Raw genomic sequence first — 16891 nt, forward strand, 5'->3', positions numbered from 1 at the left:
ACCGACACTTGTCTACCCGCAGGCGTATGCCCGAGAGGCAGGGTTTTGCGAAGGTCTGATAGGATATGTAGGTAATGTAATAGGTAAACTGACTCAGAAGGTTGATATCACCTCTTACGGCGGCTCGTATATGCCCTGTCCCTCTGGTTCACGGGGGAGGGTTAATCAATGTATTCACCCCGTCCCCTTTCCTAAACTCCTCTCTTCTCTTTTTTTGGGATCCTGATTTTTAGTAGCAAGCCAGCATCCCGGAAGCCGAACCAACTCTCGGAGTCTGCCGTTGAGGGACGGATGTGGGGATGTCGACAGGTGCTAGGTACCACCTGGCTGTCGACGTAGCTGGAGTAGAGAGCCCTTCTCGACCCGGTCCGCGAATTTCGATCTCGCCGAACTTTGGAGTCTGTTGGGCGAAGAAAGCCGAGGGAAACAGGCGCTGGCCCTTTCTAGGCGCCCCCTCTTCTGTCTCCTCCGCGCGAGCAGCTCGGGCCGTCGGCGCGTCGTGGTGAGGTAGCCATGGATGCGCGTAGCACTATGGGATTGTAAGGAAACGGGCTCTCGCAAGGAACAATGTGGCGTCCTCTTTCTTTCTCTCTTCCTCTCCATCCCCCTGCCCCTTCCCCTTCCCCCTGTTATTAGCCTCGCTCTCGCTCTTGCTCTCTCTCTTTCTCTTGCTCTCGCTCTTTCTCTTGCTTTTAATCTTACCCCCGCCCTTGCCCTTTCCCCGCTCTGGCTCTTACCCTCCCTCTCTACTCCCGCTTCCCGATTTCCTCCTCCACCTGGTACTGGCGGTAGTGTTAGTAGTATATCATGTACCACTACGCCTACATTACGTATTCGAGATATACTAGGAGGCTCTAACTTGGACGGAAAACCTGCCTCCTGTTAGATTTTGTAGAGGCAGGATATCGCCGAGGGACCGACGCTACTGTGGTATTGCGCGAGGCGTGCCCCCCTCGTCTATAGCTGCGTTATGTATTATGGAGTTATGTTATAGGCTAAGGCTAAGGACAGGAGTAGCGACTAGGTTAGGGGTGTTCCGTAGGCGTAGGTACCTAGGTAGGTAGTCTTAAGTAGAGAGAGCGCTCCTCTCCTCTCCTCTCCTCTCCTCTCTTCTCTTGTTATGCCTTTCCTCGGGAGGCCTGCCGGTCCATTCTTTGGGTCGCTTGACCCGGAGAGCTCCTTACCCCGGTTCGTCTTATCGCTTGACCTCGTTGTCTCGCCGTCTCGTGTCCTCCCGTTTAGCTGGAGATCTCGTACCTGGAGTTGGGTAGCATAGCCTGCTACTTAATATTTAAACCCCCTGTTCCTCTCCCTCTAGATCGGAGAGGATTGCCGCGCCCTGCCTCTCCCTCCTCCGCATTTCTCGCCCTCTTCTTTATCTCGACCTATATTGCCTATTGCCTAGAAAAAGGGAGCGACCGTAGGCGCCGACTTAAGTAACCGGGCCTACCATCTGGGAAATATATATATACTTACCTATGTATACCTCGATGTATATATAAGTACCTAATGCAAGAGGACCTCGAATTCGTTGAATACGGCTTCAAACGGGACGGCGACTATGAAGCGGGCCATAACCTACGCTAGCTCCGTTACGTATATTCGAGTAGCTCTATGCCCGTCTGCTCCGCCGCTTGAGCGTCTCGGTGGCCGAGGGCCTCTCCGGCGATCAGGTTGACCGCAGATTCGAGGAATATGGTAGGAATTCTCCGTCTCCTCCAAGGCCGCGTACGTTCCAGAAGTATTCTAGTTACTTCTTGCAGGGTTCCGGGCCTATACACTTGGTTGAATCCACCCTTGTTTTTAATTCTTGGAGGCCGCTTGGTTAACCCCCGTCTCCGGCCAATTTGGTACGTTGCTCGACCTGGAGAGGAGTATCAACAACGGGCTTGCGACGAAGTTTATACCTCGTTTTCACTCGTGATTCTCTTAGGCCCCAGGCATCGCCCTGTTTGTGGTGTTCTTGGCATAGGCGGGTTTCAACATGTTCCAAGACTGGAGTTCCTCGCGCGTTATGAGTTCACTCAAGAATATGCTTCCCCAGGACTCCATCGTCATCCGAGACGATGTGCGCGTGTCTCTTCCGGCACCTGAGCTCGTCCCGGGAGACATCGCTTATGTTAAAGCCGGAGGCAAACTGCCGGCTGATATGCGTTTCCTACAAGTATCAGGCGACGCCAAGTTCGACAGGTCCATCTTAACTGGAGAGTTGTTGCCCCTTGCCGCGACGGTTGGCCCGACCGATGATAACTATCTCGAGACGCGCTGCATCGGTCTTCAGGGCACTCACTGCGTATCCGGACCCTGCACAGGTCTAGTAGTGGCAACGGGCGACCGCACCGTGTTTGCCCGCATCACTGCTCTCACAAACGAGCCCAAGGTTAGTATGACACCTTTGGAAAGAGAAGTCCTCCGCTTTGTCCTGCTCATCTGCGGTCTTATGATCACCACGATTACTGTAGTCTTGATTCTTTGGTTGGTAGCCCCTTATCTCCGAAAGTTTTTTTTCTCTACCCATCCTCAAGAAGATTAATACTCAGCATTCTATGACAACCTAGGGGCACTTGGCTCAGGGGAGAGTATCCGAACTGGATAGACGTTCCGGCCCTCATGGTTACTTGTGTTAGCGTAGCCATCGCTTTCATGCCTGGGGGACTTCCTATCGCTGTAACGGCAGGCTTAACTATTACAGCAAACCTCATGAGAAAGCACAAGGTTATTTGTAAGTCGTTAAAGACGGTAGAGACCTTGGGATCCGTCACTCTACTCTGCTCAGACAGGACAGGCACACTCACTCAGGTAACGAACATCATAATCCTCATTACCAATCGGTAACTGAATTTCTGTATTTAGAACCAGATGGAGCTTTCTGAGTACGCCGTTGGAATCCGTACAATTTCTATTGACGCGGCAGAAGATGGACCGGAAGGGAGCACCGCTTTAGCTGTGGCCGGCATAGTAACCGCTGGCGTAGACCAACTTCATTCTCTCGCCAGGCTCTGCAACGCGGCCGAGTTTGATGCCACTACTATGAATCTACCACCCAAGAAACGCCGCGTTTTCGGCGACGCGACGGGTCAGGCGGTGCTGAGATTCTCAGAGCGCTTCGGATCGATGCAACAACTGCGTCAGGGATGGCAGAAGACGTACGAATTCGCCTTCAACAGCAAGAATAAGTTCATGGTCAAGACATTCTCTCTGCTCAGGCTGGACTGCATGAAAACCACGGTTTCGGAGCGTGAGGCAGAAGAGATGCGAATAGGCGACACGTAAGATCTTCAAAGGCAAGCATCTATGCCATGGCGAATGCTAATGCGTATGAGTAGGCTGCTAACAATTAAGGGAGCCCCGGATGTTCTAATCGGTAGCTGCCCTTCCTTTGTGAGCAACAGAGGCGTCGTGTCTCCGTTCGACGATAATACGGGGGCCGCTTTCGAGGCCGTGAAAAACTCATACAGCAGTCAAGGAAAGTGCTGCCTCTTGCTCGCCCGCAAAATCCTCCGTCAAAAAGAGCTGCGTAACCGATCGGGCACGGGTCAATTCGAGGATGAGATGGACGAACACGCCAAGTCGGGATTAACGCTGGTCGGTATGGTGGCTATTGTCGATCCTCTGCGGCCAGAAATCCGTGAAGTGATCTCGACGCTGCGTGGTACGGGTATTAGGGTCTGCATGGTTCGTGCGCGACGGGCGTACTTACACAATCGCAAACTTGTGCTAGGTAACTGTCGCGTGCATTAAGGTGACCGGTGACTTTGCTCTTACCGCCCTCTCCATCGCACAGGATGCTGGCATCGTGAGCAACCCTCCTTCTCACGTGCGCGATGTCTCCTGACTTCCAAGGGGAGAGGGAGATATCGTTCCTAAACCCAATGGGACCTACTCATCCATACTCGTCATCGGCCCGGAGTTGCTCAACCTCAATGAACACCAATGGAAGGCCCTGACTGAATATGACGAGGTCCTATTCGCCCGCACGACGCCGGAGCAGAAGCTGCGCATCGTGAGGGAATTCCAAGCTGGCGGAGTCGTGGCGATGACCGGCGATTGAGTCAACGATGTGCCGTCTTTGGAGGCTGCCGATATTGGCATCTCTCTTGGCAGCGGCGCGGACGTTGCCATCGAAGCCGCCGATATCGTCCTGCTCGACTCATTCTCTTCCATCGTAGTGGCGGTCCAATATGGCCGTGTGGTATTTGACAATCTGAGGAAAGCCATCTGCTGCCTACTTGTTGCCGGCGGGGAGTCTCGCAGAGTTCTGGCCTGTGATGACCAACGTCGCCTTTGGTCTACCTCAGATCCTGTTGTTCTTCCTCGTGGTCATCGCCTGGTGAGTAACAACGAATCCAGCTAAACCCAATTTAAAGAATTATTATAACGTGTTCTGAGCTTCCTTTTTAGTTGCTTAATAGACTGTGCTGCTGCTACGGCGCTTTCTTACGAGAAGCCCGAGGCAGACGTGCTATTGCGCAAACCCCGGGACGTCAAGAAAGACTACTATACGGCGAAATTGAATGAGGCGTCCTCCATATACTTCGTTAATCTTGTCGTCATGTAAGCCTATCAGTGCCTGCGCAGCTTCGCGACAACGAATTGCGGACACTAACGGGTTCTCTCCAGGCAATGCTTCAACTTGCTGGGAGTTCGCACGAGGCGCTGGAGTATTTTCCATCATCCCCCAGCCTTCAACAAGGCGACACAGAATATATACCTCTTCCCCGCCATAGCTTTCGCTCTGACCACGGCGATTATTTGGCTCTATATCCCTCAGGCACAACAGATATTAGGAACTTCTTCCGTGCCGATCGAGCACTGGTTCCTCCCCTTCACCTTTGGTTTATTCCTTCTACTGGTTGACGAAGGGCGGAGGCTTCTCATTCGCAGAAATCCAAATGGAACTATGGCAAAACTTTCTTGGTGACCTGGGTTTTGATTGTAAAATAACCACCTTGGGGAGCTGCGGGAGGAGGATGCTAGGTACGTCTCAATTTGGCTCTCTCATTCCTTTGCGGTGTAGGAAGCTACACACTCTCTGATACCTGGCGACGTTTACACTTTTCCGTGGCATCCTATTAAAAGTTCGAAAATTGCGGTCCAGACGTACGAGTTCATAGATCGATGTGTTCAGATTGATGGGGGGGCGATGTGATGGTATTTGTTTATTATGACCAGACATTTATTTTCAGCGACAAACCGGCATCTCGTGACGGGCATTCGACCAATTCTAACTTGTACTCAGCTCAACTCATCTCCATATACATAGTTGGATAGTACAGTTTTACAATCCAAAAAACGCCACCTGTACCTACGTCTATCGATGTACCTATAGTCGAACGTTCGAAGGGGACAACTGTAACTTTTAGCCCTTGCGGGCGACTCAATGAGACTTGTGAGTATTACCTCTATCACATCCGCACAACTAGTTTCTTCCCCTTCAGGTTTCCCTTCTTCAGCATTTCGAGGCCGCCTTGGACCGAGTCCAGACCCCCCTCGATCAGGTGCAGCTCGGGCAGAATGATGTTTCCGCCTTCCAGCAGCACCCCAAGCTCCTCGGTGTAGCGGACGTTGCTCTTGTCGAGGACGAACTGCTTCATCTCGACGGTGTGGGCCACGACGTTCTCGGGGACGGTCTGCGAGCTCGACATCATAGCCAGTGGCGCAAAGGCGACGGGCCGAGCTTTGGATACGACGTCCAATACGAGGGCCGCGGTCTTGGGCCCGACCAGATCGATCGCTCGCGTGATTTGGCCGTTCGTCTCGGCTCGGATCTCCTCCACCAATTGTTCGTCTGTCTTGCCGTCGCGGACGATAACACGGCGCGCGCCCAGGCGCTCGGATAAGGATCGGGTCTCGGCAGAGTTGACGGTGATGACCTTGATCCCGCTCAAGCTGGCAATCTGCGTGGCGAACTGCCCGGTGACGGTGGAGCCGCCCCAGATCAGAAGCCACTGCTCGTCGGCGTCGGCGGCGGCGGCGGTGGTGGCGGCTTCTCGGGGCGTGGGTACTCCTAGCCACTTCCACAGCGTCATGGAAGCGGTCAAGGCGGCCACGCCGAGGCAGGCGGCAGCCTCAAGAGGTACCGTGGACGGGATAGGGAGGACGGTGTGGGAGGGCACGACGACGTATTCCTGGAAGCAGCCGGCGCGGACGTCCCTGTAGTACGTGCTAGTCCACACGAAATCGCCCTCCTTGAATGCCGTTACGGCAGAGCCGACTTGAGCTACGACTCCGGACATTTCTCGGCCAGTAACCTAAGATGCCCCTCCCGGTAAGCATTGGCATGCATCAGAGATTGGGGCGAGAGGTTGGGGTATGTATGTAGGTGTGTGTGTGTGTGTGTGTGTGTGTGTGTGTGTGTGTGTGTGTGTGTGTGTGTGTGTGTGGAAGCGTACCCAAGGGAATTCTGGTAGGCAGAAGTTGTAATCGACAGATTTCCAGTCGATGGGATTCAAGCCGACGTAGTGGCCGCGGATCATGATCTCATCCTCGCCGACGGCGGGCACGGGGAAGTCATAGCGGATCTCGTACTCTCCCCTGCGGGCGACGACGAGGGCCTTCTGCACCTTGGCCCCCACGAAGTCGGCGATGGAGAGGTCGGAGGACTCGTCCGTCGTTGTCGTGGTGGCCACATCTTTCCTCACGCCCTCTATGATCCTCGAGCGGGACTTTCCGTTGGCGCTTGAAGATTTCGTTCTCAGCCTGCGCAGGAGAGTGCGAACCGTCTTCCAGGAATTCCTCCCGACCGACGCAGGTCTGGACTTCGTTTGTGTTTCGGCCATGGCGATCCCTTCGGCGAACGGGTAACCAGCAATATTAGATGTCACTGCCCAGGCACGCAGAGTTTCTTTGGTTTCGTCCCGCGCGGTGTTCCGGGGCCAGAAAAAAAAAGAGAAGGGATAAAAAAGAAACCCGCTATTACACGTATCCCAAGCCAGAGAGACTATCCTGGTAGTCTTTTTTTTTCCCACTCTCTTTTATGTATGTATCGATGCCTTGTACCGGGTTTCGACAGAGCTGGCTGGTATCTCCTACGCCGCGGCTCGCCGTCCACTTACAAGGTGGGAAGAAGTCGGGAACGACGGCTGGACGGATGGATCGTCGGCGGCCATGTCGGAGGCCATTGATAATCGACTGCAGTCCGGACCGGACCAATGCTGTGATGCTGGTGTCGCACGCAATCAGCACGCCATCGACTGGGGGGCGGAGGAGAGGGAGGGGGGGGGGGGGGGGGGGCTTCGCTTTGATTCCCATGGCATTGGCGTCCACACCTCCTCGCCTCTTCTCCTGGCCTGCTTACATATCATCGCGTACACGTATTCGCTTATGTACCCGCTTACACTACCTCAGAACACGACCTGCGTGCCCAAGTGCGTGCCTCCTATCTTCTGTACGATAGGCACTATCTCCATACCTAGATGCCAATGACCCACACGTACGTGCCTGAAGCTACCGAACTAGGGGACAAGGGTCCGAACCTCCTGTAACTTGCCTGCGAGCTGGGTCTGGGTCGAATCAGTCTAGGGGTGCCCTTTGGGCCAGCTTGGTCAGGTATAATATTCCTTGATCAACTGTTGCGTCTCTACCGTGCGTGTGCCTGCTCACGTAGGTAGGTATACCGACATGGGGTACCTACATGCCTACCTACCTACCTATCTAGGTACCCGAGTGAGGTATCTATTTACGTATTTTGCAAAGGCGAAGGACGTCGAGTCAAATGCCGGTGTATGTATGTGTGCTGCTCCCGCCGTTCCTGCTGCTGCGATACGACAGCACCATGCACATCTCCACTCCACCGGTCCTCGAGGGAGGTTGTAGTGGTCTCCGAGTCCGGTACGGTTGGATGTGGGGGGGGACCACAAAGAGGCGGGCAGCAAGAGATCTCAGTCTCGAATGGCCCCCACCATCTTCTTCCCTCAGCACTTATCTTCGTTACGTTGAGAGTTGAGGTGGTAGGATGGCAGTATGGACGCGTTGTGCATGTCGAGGTGGAGGTGGAAGGGCGGTCTTGATAGATACTAATCCTGTGTTGTTCATCTTACTTAGATATGCATTAATATCCCCCCATTCGTCCCCCTCCACATGCAATAGGGGGTGGGGGTGGGCAATCCATACCACACTGAGTTCCCCGCGTGAATCCTTTCCGCAGTCTCCCTTCTCAAACCCAGCATGATGCATCGTGTAGTCACGTCGACAGAGCCCGTTGCATCCGCCCTCAAAAGCAAGGCGAATACTCGGGGCTTGGGAGGATTTACCTACATGTTTTTATACCTACCTACTAGAATTCACAAGGAACGAACCTCAGGCGCGCCCCGCCAAACCCAGTAAAGGCGTATACTTAGACAGATGTTAGTATGCAGTTATTGAGGCCATCGATAATTAGTAATCCACGTCGGAAGAACACAACGCTGCATAATTTTACTGGTTTATTTACATGTAATAGTTCAAGTCTGTTTACTGATCACGGTAAGCAAGAATGAGTAACGCAGCGGATTATAAATACCCATATTGCATTTCGAAAGCCCTTCGGAGATAGTGGCCTTGCGGAGAGCGTGACAGTCGACCTGCAATACCACTGTCGGACACGGTGGAAAAGGAGCTTACGGAGGGGAAGATTCTGGTTCGTGCTAATGTCTGCCTATCTACGGCAGTTATTAGGCTTAGCAATTCCTCGATCACGTCGCTACCGGATAGCCTATCAAGCCACATATATATATGTTGCAGTGTATGTATGTGTACTTATATAGGTATATCGCACCTATATCGCGTCAGTACTTATGGGACATACGTCAGTCTGTCAGTCTCGTGGGCCGTCTAATTTGGTAGACTTGTAGTTCCACTATGCTTCAGTAACCCCCGGGCCATCAAGAAACAGCTGCTGGATACGCTCAACAGGCTACACCACACCGCCACAGCCACACTTGGAAACCAGTCCCTCGAGGAGCGTGGAACGTAAGCAGTGAGGTGACCTTCAAAAGTATCTTTGTCTCAGTGTCGGGCGGAGAGAGCATGAGAGCATGAGAGTGAGAAGGGGGAGGGGAGGTAACGTGGGCAGACGCATCGTCGAAATGAAAGGAGATAATATTACATGAATTGAACCGTTAGCCGAGCATAACTACGCCTACCCCCACGAAATACGACCACGGGGCCGTCCGGGATAGAAAGACATACTAATTACACAAATTTACATCCCTCGGGAAATAGCCTCATCTGTTAGGATTGTAACTCGCGAGGACTGCGGAGGGAACTTGCGGTTCGACTGATCGGCTTCTGTGACGCTATCCCAGGCTACTCACGGGCGGTCTCCTGAGAAGCATCGGGTATGTGTTAAGCTAGCGGAGCACCGGCAGACACATCTAGCAAGCGCGGAGACAGACTTATGGGCTGTGCCGTTCTATCTTTGCGTATATGTTGTGTAGATCCATCCCCATCTCCAGAGACGGGAACGGCACCAGTCTTCTCTAGTGATACGCCTCTCCTCCCCCAAGGCAGATTGTGGTGTCTTCCAGTCAGGCACCACGGAGCTGGGCGACCAGGTGATGCTTGAGACGCGCGCCATTGGAGGGGCCAACCTTGATACGCAGCTGGACCCTAGCTTTGCCAGCCTAGGCTTCCTCCCCCTGAACCGCTCCTCAGCTCGATAGTCGATGGGTCGGTATCGAGCTATAGAGAGTGCCGACCGCCCGCAAATACGGAGGCGTGGCAAGCGCACATGCGTGCCCAGCAAGCTTCAGCAAGCAGGAAAGGTGGCCCGTAGTCAAAAGACTAGGCCGGGCCTTTACCAGCGATCCGGGGTTGCCAGCTAGTCGAAGCGCGATGGAAATAGTAGCTAAGATCACTACCTCGATGGATAATCGATAGCGCTCGACGAGTGCAAGTAGTATTTTCCAACGCGGCTCCAAACTGAGCGACGCGATAGGCCCTGGCCGAGTGATTCAACCATAACATCAAGCGCGGTCACTTGTATTGGAGAGAGACCCTTGGCTCATCGTTTCGCCAACACGACTAGGCCCCCGTACTTCCTGTGCTACCTGTGCTTTCCGGCCTCGGTGGCGGCGTCTCGGTGGTTATGCTGCCTCCCTCTCGGGCATCCCTCTCCATGGCCACGCCGCCCAGCATCCCCACTCGGAGAGAGTGAGACTCACCTCCCTCCCCTTCAGAATCTTCATTATGACCTACCGCGCCGCCCACGCCCGCGAGGGCCTGTTCGGCGACTTTTCGCTCTACCTCCTTTAGTCTCTCCTTCTCGACGGGGTCCACGAGATCGTCGTCGTTGCTCCAGTATCCTTCCTCGGTCTCGGCAACCTCAGGCATGGCCATACGCTTCCAGAAGCGGATCTCTTGTCTCCTGGCCTTGTCGTCGACGCGCTTCTCCCAACGCTCCTCGTTCTCGTCATACTTCTTGCGAAATTCGCGGAGCATCTGGTTCGCACGACCGGCGTGCTCCTGCATCTCCCATATCTGCTCGCGCAGGCGCGAGTTCTCGGCGCGAGCCTCGGCGAGTTGGGCTCGGTAGGAGCGATGCCAAGCCGAGACGTCGGCTATGTGCTTCTGCTTGTAGGCGTGGAACTGGGAGAGGATGGTGGAGAGGACTTGGGCGTAGTTGGTAACGAGAGAGAAGTTGGCATCGCGTGAGATTTTCGCGCGGTCGAGAGACTCGGTCAGGACTGACACGCGGGCCTCGAGATGAGGCTCTAGGGCTGTCGTGCTCGCAGTTAGGAAAGCGGAAGACAGACCGGGCTGAGGCAGGAGATAGAGAGGGGGGAAGCGTACCAAATATTTCGTCGGCGACTTCTCCAAGCACCTCGTCGTTGGTCAGGCCGCGCTCTCGCGCTCGGTTGCGTACTCGTCCCAGCCCCGACACGATGTCCTCGGTAACGCGTTTGTTCTCAGCGAGCTGGCGCGACAGCTCTTCGACCATCCCATAGATAATGTTCAGCTCGGCCTGGTGGCCAGCAGGCATAGGACCAACAGACATGACGCTGGCACCGGTTCCACCGCCGTTGCCTTGCATAAGCCCGGAACCGTTCATCAAGCAGAACTCGGCGGCGCTGAGTTGACTGTCGCGGACGTGGTGCGCTCAACAGACGCCGACTTAGTTCCGGAGTTTCGAGCCGACGGGCAGACCAGGGAGGGGAAGACGAAGAAGGTAAGGAATAAATAGAAAAGAGGGCGGATTCCACGGGGAGAAATGGGATGTAATTTAAAGCGACAGCGAGTGACCTCGTCGTTGAGATAGAGGAGTTGGGAGGGAGAAGGAGAAATAAAGATGATGCAGGATAGGAGTTTACGTCCGTTCAGATTAGGTAATTGCCAACATGTCAAGCGCTATCTGTCCAGGGATTATGTAAGGTGTCCCTGCACACAACCGTACGTGTACACGGTAAGGTACCTAAGTCTAAGTCTCTACGCGCAATTTAAGCAACGTAGCGCTTCACGCCAACATATATTTTCTATCATTCAATGGATTGTTACTTGATATCATCATTGTGCCACGGGGAATGATTCGTGTCTATACTGTTACCATTTCTCTCCCGTTATAAGGTCTTAAGTAGTAAGCAGGCAAATACCTACCCCAGGTCCCCTTCTCTCTTGTCATCCGGCACTGGAACCGGGAACTCGCTCCGTTATGCATAACATAGGTAGGTACCTACCGCTCCATTCCGCTCCGTCTACGCGGAGGCCATTTCCAACATCGGGACCGCCGTCGGATAGGCAACCCGTCACCGACATGCCTATCTGCTCCGTATATCCGGTTATCGCCGTTCCGTAGATGGAGATTAAGGCAGGAAAATAGACAACAAGGATATTTCAGCAACGCTGCGTCGGCATCGCATCCAGCACCTACGAAATAAGATGTGTACGGAGGCAGAGGACCGTGTCAGTTAGTCTATCTGACGAGTCGCTGGCAAAAGGCCCGTCAGGTCCAGCGAAGGTCTGACGGGGAAGAGGTCCAAGTCCGGTAGCCGACAGAACCCCCAGTCATCGGTGCATTGTTTTTCTTCTCGGCAACGCTACCCTCTACCCTCTCCCTCCCAGTCCCTCCGCCTACCTACCTAATTTGAGTTGTCGTGGTAGCCTTCGCACATGTTCCCGTCGTTGTAGGATGTTTGGACCATTTCACATGTACCAGAGTCTCCGCGTAGTATGAAGTGATGCATACTTGACAAATTAACACGTGTAGCTGCCGCCACGTCACTTGGTCTTGTTCGACTGACGGACATAGTACTGTGACTGCCGGCTTACAAGGCTAATTTAATAGGTATCTCTAGGAAGTATTGTGACTTGGGGGGAGACGACTATGCCCTGTTCCTCTCCTGCATTCTACTATACTTACGTGGATGGCGCTCCGCCCTCTGCAGTTGCAGTTTTGCTTAGAGAAGCGCATTCGCCCACCTTTCCGCTCGGGTCTATATAACGAGACCGATAAGTAGTCTACCAGTACTTCATCCCGGCTGATAGCATGTTCACCTCTCTAGCGAGTTTAAAAACAAGATAGAGCAATCGACACCTATCTAAAATGGACACAGAAAGCACCAATAGTTCTAACGAAGGACTCGTCGAGGCGCTCTGGCGCAAGAAGCAGATCACCCACCCACTCGTCAAGGCGGCATTCCTCAAGGTGGATCGAGGTCAGTATGCCCCAGAGAACGCGTATGAGGACAAGCCCCAGCGCCTTAGCCCGCGAGCGTCCATCAACTCCCCGTCTATGCATGCGAAGGCAGTCGAGACGTTGCTGCCGTACCTGCTACCGGTCGAAGGCGCGGAAGAAGCCGTCGGCGTCAGAGGCCGCCCGCGGAGAATCCTTGACATCGGGAGCGGTAGCGGCTTCCTCGTGCACGTATTCGCAGAGTTGGCCGGCGAGACGAGCCTCGTCGTCGGCGTGGACCACGTCGAGGACCTGAGGAAGCTCGGCGAGGCCAACATGCGCAAGTCGGCCGAGGGCGCCGCCCTGGTCGACTCCGGGCGCGTGCGTTTCCGCCTCGGCGACGGACGCAGAGGCTGGCACGAGCCGAGTCCCGAGGACGCATCATCGCCGAATAACGACGGATGGGACGTCATACATGTTGGCGCAGCGGTGGTTAAACTACACAACGAGCTTGTACGACAGCTTAGGTGCCCCGGCCGTCTGTTGATCCCCGTTGCTGATGAAGAGGACAACTGGTTCTCGGACAAGTATATTTGGACGGTGGATAAGGACGAAAACGGTAGAATCACCAAGAAGAAACACAATAAAGTTTGGCTTGTGTCGCCGATGGACGTACCGAGAAGGTCGGCCACCTAGGGATGACCGTCCGGCTGGCCCGGCAAGGACCCTGTGTAGCAAGAAATGGACACTCTATGGGGATTGGCATTTCTTTCACTACATTCCCGATACCCAAGTGTCCGCGTTGTCGTTAGGTTCGATAATCATAGCCTTGTGTTGCTGAACCACCCCCTTTCCCGACATAACATTACCATCGCTACGTTACACACAGCACTGGTGACACGCCCGGGCCGCGCGCAGTCGATTCTTGGCGTCTTCGTATATCAGGTCTACACATTATGTTGCGTTATCCTCAAGCTGTATCATCATAGCTAAAGCACGTTTTTTCAAAGAAATGTGAGTCCCTTCATGTCTCGCGTTCCATTTCCCTATGACACGCCCCGTTCTACGCCAGGTAGGGCCCCCTCTGTTTTTCTCTGCCCTATGCCGCCGCCGCCGCCGTTCTACGCCGGGTCTGCCCACCTCTCCGCGCGCTACTTCCGCCGGGTCTCGCCAACGTGTACTTGGCGAATGCACGCGCGAGCGCCTTCTTGCAGCTGACCTTCTGGCTGCCGATGAAACTGTCAACGGTAACGGCGATGGCCCGGTCGATGTCCTGGGCTGAGCAATATTCCGATAACCGCATCCGGCAGAATGACTCGGATATCCGGATGATGGCTTCCAAATGACGAACCTAACACGGGTGGAATCAGTACTACGCATTCCCAGGACATCGGGGGCTAGGTCGCTTACCGTAATAGGGTACGCGCCAGTGGCAAGCGATTCTCGTCGCATATCCGCGAAAAGCCGCGCGACTTTGTCCTCGTCCATGTGAAGGAGCTTTGGCTGACAGTGCTCCCGCGCATATAAGATGTATTTACGAAGCAGCTCCTGAGGGATATCGCCTTCCTTCTTCTGCGCCGCCTGGCTTTCCTGAGCAGCTTCGGAGTCGTCTTGTTCAACCTCCATAGACCCCTCAGCGGTGGACTGAGTAGTCGGGTGGCTTCGGCTGTGAGAGCCGACGATGAAGCGAGCTAATCGCTCGTCTTCTTCGGGGTCCACGGTGTCTCGCACGACGCAGAGTATGTCAAAACGAGACAAGATAGGCTCGGTTAGCTCGACGTTGGAAGAAAACGGTATCGTAGAGTTGTAGCGGCCGCCGATCGGGTTGGCCGCCGCGATGATCCCACATCGAGCCTGCAGGGTGGTAACGATGCCTGCCTTGGATATAGAAATGGTCTGCTGCTCCATGGCCTCGTGGATCGATGTCCGATCCTGGTCGTTCATCTTGTCAAATTCGTCGATGAGACAGGTGCCTTTATCCGCGAGAACTAGGGCGCCTCCTTCTAGCGTCCACTCGCTAGTGAGAGGGTCCCGACGGACACTAGCCGTGAGACCGACAGCGGAAGCTCCCTGACCAGTAGCGAAGACGGCCCTGTGGGCAGTCTTTTCTACATACTTGAGGACCTGGGACTTGGCCGTACCAGGATCGCCAAGCAGTAGGACGTTGATGTCCCCGCGTACATGATGGGCACCCTTGGTTGTTTTTGCGACGCCGCCAAAGAGGGATAAGGCAATGGCGGTCTTTATGTCGGTATGCCCGTAGATGCTCGGTGCTATCGAATTGACAATCTTGTCGATAACTTGGGGATCGCGCGAAAGCTTCCGAATCTCGTGCTCATCCTCTTCGGTGAGCCTGAAGCCCGCAAGCTGATCGTGCGCTTTTATGACGTTATTTGCTTCCAGGATGGTCGCAAAGACCGGGAACCCGTTACGGTTATTGAGCTGGGCATCATAGTTGTTTCGGTAAATGCCGGTGACCTCGATTTCCTCACCAGGCTTCGCCTTGTCTATCAGATCCCAGAGGAGGATAACCTCGCGATGCCTAGGTAGACGGCCAGCGGGGACCGTGCCAGGGGATTCCTGGAGCGTGAGTTTCTGGTAGTTCCGGTACACCGTCTTCTCGGAGTTAATAGTAAAGGGACCACGAGACTGGCAGTTCTGGCAGAAGGAAATTTTAACCTCAACGTTGGACTCTTGTTGGAAAGGACCCAGGGTCACTCCACATTTGGTGCAGTCGAACTTGACATACTTGAGCTGGGGGAAGACGCCCGTCCGTCGAGTGACCACACCGCTCACCCTCACTAGGCAATTGAGATGCGATTGCCGCAGCTGACGCAGAGTATAATGGACGGGGAGGTCGAAAATGCGGACATGGATGTCGGAGTGAATGCGTTCGTAATCCGGGTAGTGTAGAAGGACAACCTCCATGGCTACATCATCAAAGAGCTTCAACATCTCAGCGGGGGCGTTGGCGAGGAAGTAGGCAAGAATGGCTTTCGACGAGGACAAGTGGTCGTAGGACACCTCGAGAGACTCGGCGTTGATCTCACCGAGAGTCCGGATACGGCTCCCGTAGACCGAAGAGCCACTCTCGTCGGTATACTCGGTCAGGAAGGCCTTGAATTCTCTCTTGATCGTGCGCTGGACGGACAGTTGAGAGACCCACTCGGTCAGGCTCGAGGCTTTGACATCCTGCAGAGCCTCGAGCGAGAGCTCTTCATCCATGATGTCTTGGTCCATCTCGTCGTCCGGGTCTTCGTCGTAGTGGTGACGCCGGCGCCGTGGTTGGGCGGTGAGGTCGATGTCTCCGTCCTCATCCTCGTCCTGAAGGAAAGCCTGGGGCATTCGCCGTCTCCGCGCCACTTCTCGATCTCTGCGGCTCAGCTGAGCCTCGAGACGTCGCCTTTCGCCGAGGCTCATCTCGTCGAATTCGCCTTCGTCATCAATGTCGATTCCCTCGTAGGCGTCGTTGTCGTCCTTATCGTTGTAGTCCCGCTCAAAGCCCTCGCGAAACAAGTCCACGTCGTCCTCTGCCATCTCGTCGAGCTCCTCGAGGTCATCCTGAATCTCGGCCTCCTCCTCAATATCGTCATCGTCATCGTCACCACCGTGGGCAATGTTGAAGGCGGGTGGAGATGACGGCATGGGGCTAGAAGCGGCCACGGGAGAGGAGGCATCGCCGCCAGTGCGAGAGCGCTTACGACTCGAGCGGGGGGCGGCACCGCGATTTGCGGAATCCATGTTTGGACGTAGAGGCGAACTGGAGAGAGAAAAGTCACTAAAAATTCATGGCCCACGAGCTGGTATTTGTCGGTCGGGGGGGCGAGCCTACCTCATTGTGGATTACGTCGGTATTCCTCTGGGGTACCTATTTATTCCTGAAGGGGGGGTTTCGAGCACAAGCAGAGGGGAAGGGGGAGTTTAGAAAATCAGTCGGTCAACGATGATACGAATAGGGGGGGTTAAGAGGAGAAGTCGGGGTGTTGTAGACGGCGAAAGGTGACGGGGGGAGGGCAAGCTGCTGAGGGCAGGAGAAAAAAACGAAGGAGAACGAGAGGGATAGGATCTGGGTGGTTTAGGCGGGTTTGAGTGGTGGGAGAAGGTGGGCCGTGGGGTTTGCGAGTGGGACGCGCTGGCACAAATAGAGAAAGCGAAAACGCGTTTCTTCGCGCCGGGTTCGCGTAAAGTGCCAGGTACAAGGCGACCTGTCTCGGTTATGTACCCCCTGCCTCAGTTGGGCTGTACCGGTACCAAATGTAGGCAGGTACCTCAAGTGAGAGGCAAATTCGTTATATTTCCCATATA

General features: G+C 54.5%; 6 protein-coding genes across 6 annotated transcripts; 3 read left to right on the plus strand and 3 right to left on the minus strand.

Annotated features, from left to right (window-relative positions):
* The first annotated feature begins 416 nt into the window (after positions 1 to 416).
* Positions 417 to 1061, plus strand: GGS23DRAFT_214776 (uncharacterized protein). The gene has a single exon (XM_051511912.1). It carries the CDS (start codon positions 518 to 520, stop codon positions 884 to 886), a length of 369 nt encoding a protein of 122 aa, XP_051369580.1. The 5' UTR covers positions 417 to 517; the 3' UTR covers positions 887 to 1061.
* A 500-nt stretch (positions 1062 to 1561) lies between these two features.
* GGS23DRAFT_606637 (calcium ATPase) lies at positions 1562 to 4921 on the plus strand (the record flags this gene model as incomplete). Its single annotated transcript, XM_051519923.1, has 12 exons — positions 1562 to 1596; positions 1640 to 1799; positions 1973 to 2475; positions 2559 to 2799; positions 2854 to 3269; positions 3327 to 3675; positions 3743 to 3826; positions 3911 to 4030; positions 4076 to 4187; positions 4255 to 4330; positions 4402 to 4554; positions 4621 to 4921. The coding sequence occupies 12 exons, from the start codon at positions 1562 to 1564 to the stop codon at positions 4919 to 4921; spliced, it is 2550 nt and encodes an 849-aa protein (XP_051369581.1).
* A 211-nt stretch (positions 4922 to 5132) lies between these two features.
* Positions 5133 to 7194, minus strand: GGS23DRAFT_579333 (GroES-like protein). The gene is made up of 3 exons (XM_051517046.1): positions 6393 to 7194; positions 5401 to 6251; positions 5133 to 5350 (listed from the first exon to the last, which is right to left on the minus strand). Exons 1-2 carry the CDS (start codon positions 6777 to 6779, stop codon positions 5406 to 5408), a joined length of 1233 nt encoding a protein of 410 aa, XP_051369582.1. The 5' UTR covers positions 6780 to 7194; the 3' UTR covers positions 5133 to 5350; positions 5401 to 5405.
* A 2579-nt stretch (positions 7195 to 9773) lies between these two features.
* On the minus strand, positions 9774 to 11283 carry GGS23DRAFT_214820 (uncharacterized protein). Its single transcript, XM_051511913.1, has 2 exons — positions 10771 to 11283; positions 9774 to 10697 (listed from the first exon to the last, which is right to left on the minus strand). Exons 1-2 carry the CDS (start codon positions 11027 to 11029, stop codon positions 10003 to 10005), a joined length of 954 nt encoding a protein of 317 aa, XP_051369583.1. The 5' UTR covers positions 11030 to 11283; the 3' UTR covers positions 9774 to 10002.
* Positions 11284 to 12369: 1086 nt separating this feature from the next.
* GGS23DRAFT_214884 (PCMT-domain-containing protein) lies at positions 12370 to 13483 on the plus strand. Its single transcript, XM_051511915.1, has one exon. It carries the CDS (start codon positions 12518 to 12520, stop codon positions 13280 to 13282), a length of 765 nt encoding a protein of 254 aa, XP_051369584.1. The 5' UTR covers positions 12370 to 12517; the 3' UTR covers positions 13283 to 13483.
* Positions 13484 to 16542, minus strand: GGS23DRAFT_214883 (MCM-domain-containing protein). Its single transcript, XM_051511914.1, has 3 exons — positions 16419 to 16542; positions 13997 to 16346; positions 13484 to 13937 (listed from the first exon to the last, which is right to left on the minus strand). The coding sequence occupies exons 1-3, from the start codon at positions 16421 to 16423 to the stop codon at positions 13686 to 13688; spliced, it is 2607 nt and encodes an 868-aa protein (XP_051369585.1). The 5' UTR covers positions 16424 to 16542; the 3' UTR covers positions 13484 to 13685.
* Between the last annotated feature and the right edge of the window lie 349 nt (positions 16543 to 16891).

Source organism: Durotheca rogersii (assembly GCF_024521655.1).
Source record: "Durotheca rogersii strain YMJ 92031201 chromosome Unknown GGS23scaffold_21, whole genome shotgun sequence".
NCBI classification, from domain to species: Eukaryota; Fungi; Ascomycota; class Sordariomycetes; order Xylariales; family Xylariaceae; genus Durotheca; species Durotheca rogersii.

Excerpts from the sequence above, each read along its gene's own strand:
- GGS23DRAFT_214776 (XM_051511912.1), top strand. The coding sequence starts at position 518 with ATGCGCGTAGCACTATGGGATTGTAAGGAAACGGGCTCTCGCAAGGAA.
- GGS23DRAFT_579333 (XM_051517046.1), bottom strand. The coding sequence starts at position 6,779 with ATGGCCGAAACACAAACGAAGTCCAGACCTGCGTCGGTCGGGAGGAAT. Across the intron at positions 6,252-6,392 it reads GCCTACCAGAATTCCCTTGG|GTTACTGGCCGAGAAATGTC; the intron begins GTACGCTTCCAC and ends GGGGCATCTTAG.
- GGS23DRAFT_214820 (XM_051511913.1), bottom strand. The coding sequence starts at position 11,029 with ATGAACGGTTCCGGGCTTATGCAAGGCAACGGCGGTGGAACCGGTGCC. Across the intron at positions 10,698-10,770 it reads AGTCGCCGACGAAATATTTG|CCCTAGAGCCTCATCTCGAG; the intron begins GTACGCTTCCCC and ends CGAGCACGACAG.
- GGS23DRAFT_214884 (XM_051511915.1), top strand. The coding sequence starts at position 12,518 with ATGGACACAGAAAGCACCAATAGTTCTAACGAAGGACTCGTCGAGGCG.
- GGS23DRAFT_214883 (XM_051511914.1), bottom strand. Across the intron at positions 13,938-13,996 it reads CTGGCGCGTACCCTATTACG|GTTCGTCATTTGGAAGCCAT; the intron begins GTAAGCGACCTA and ends CACCCGTGTTAG.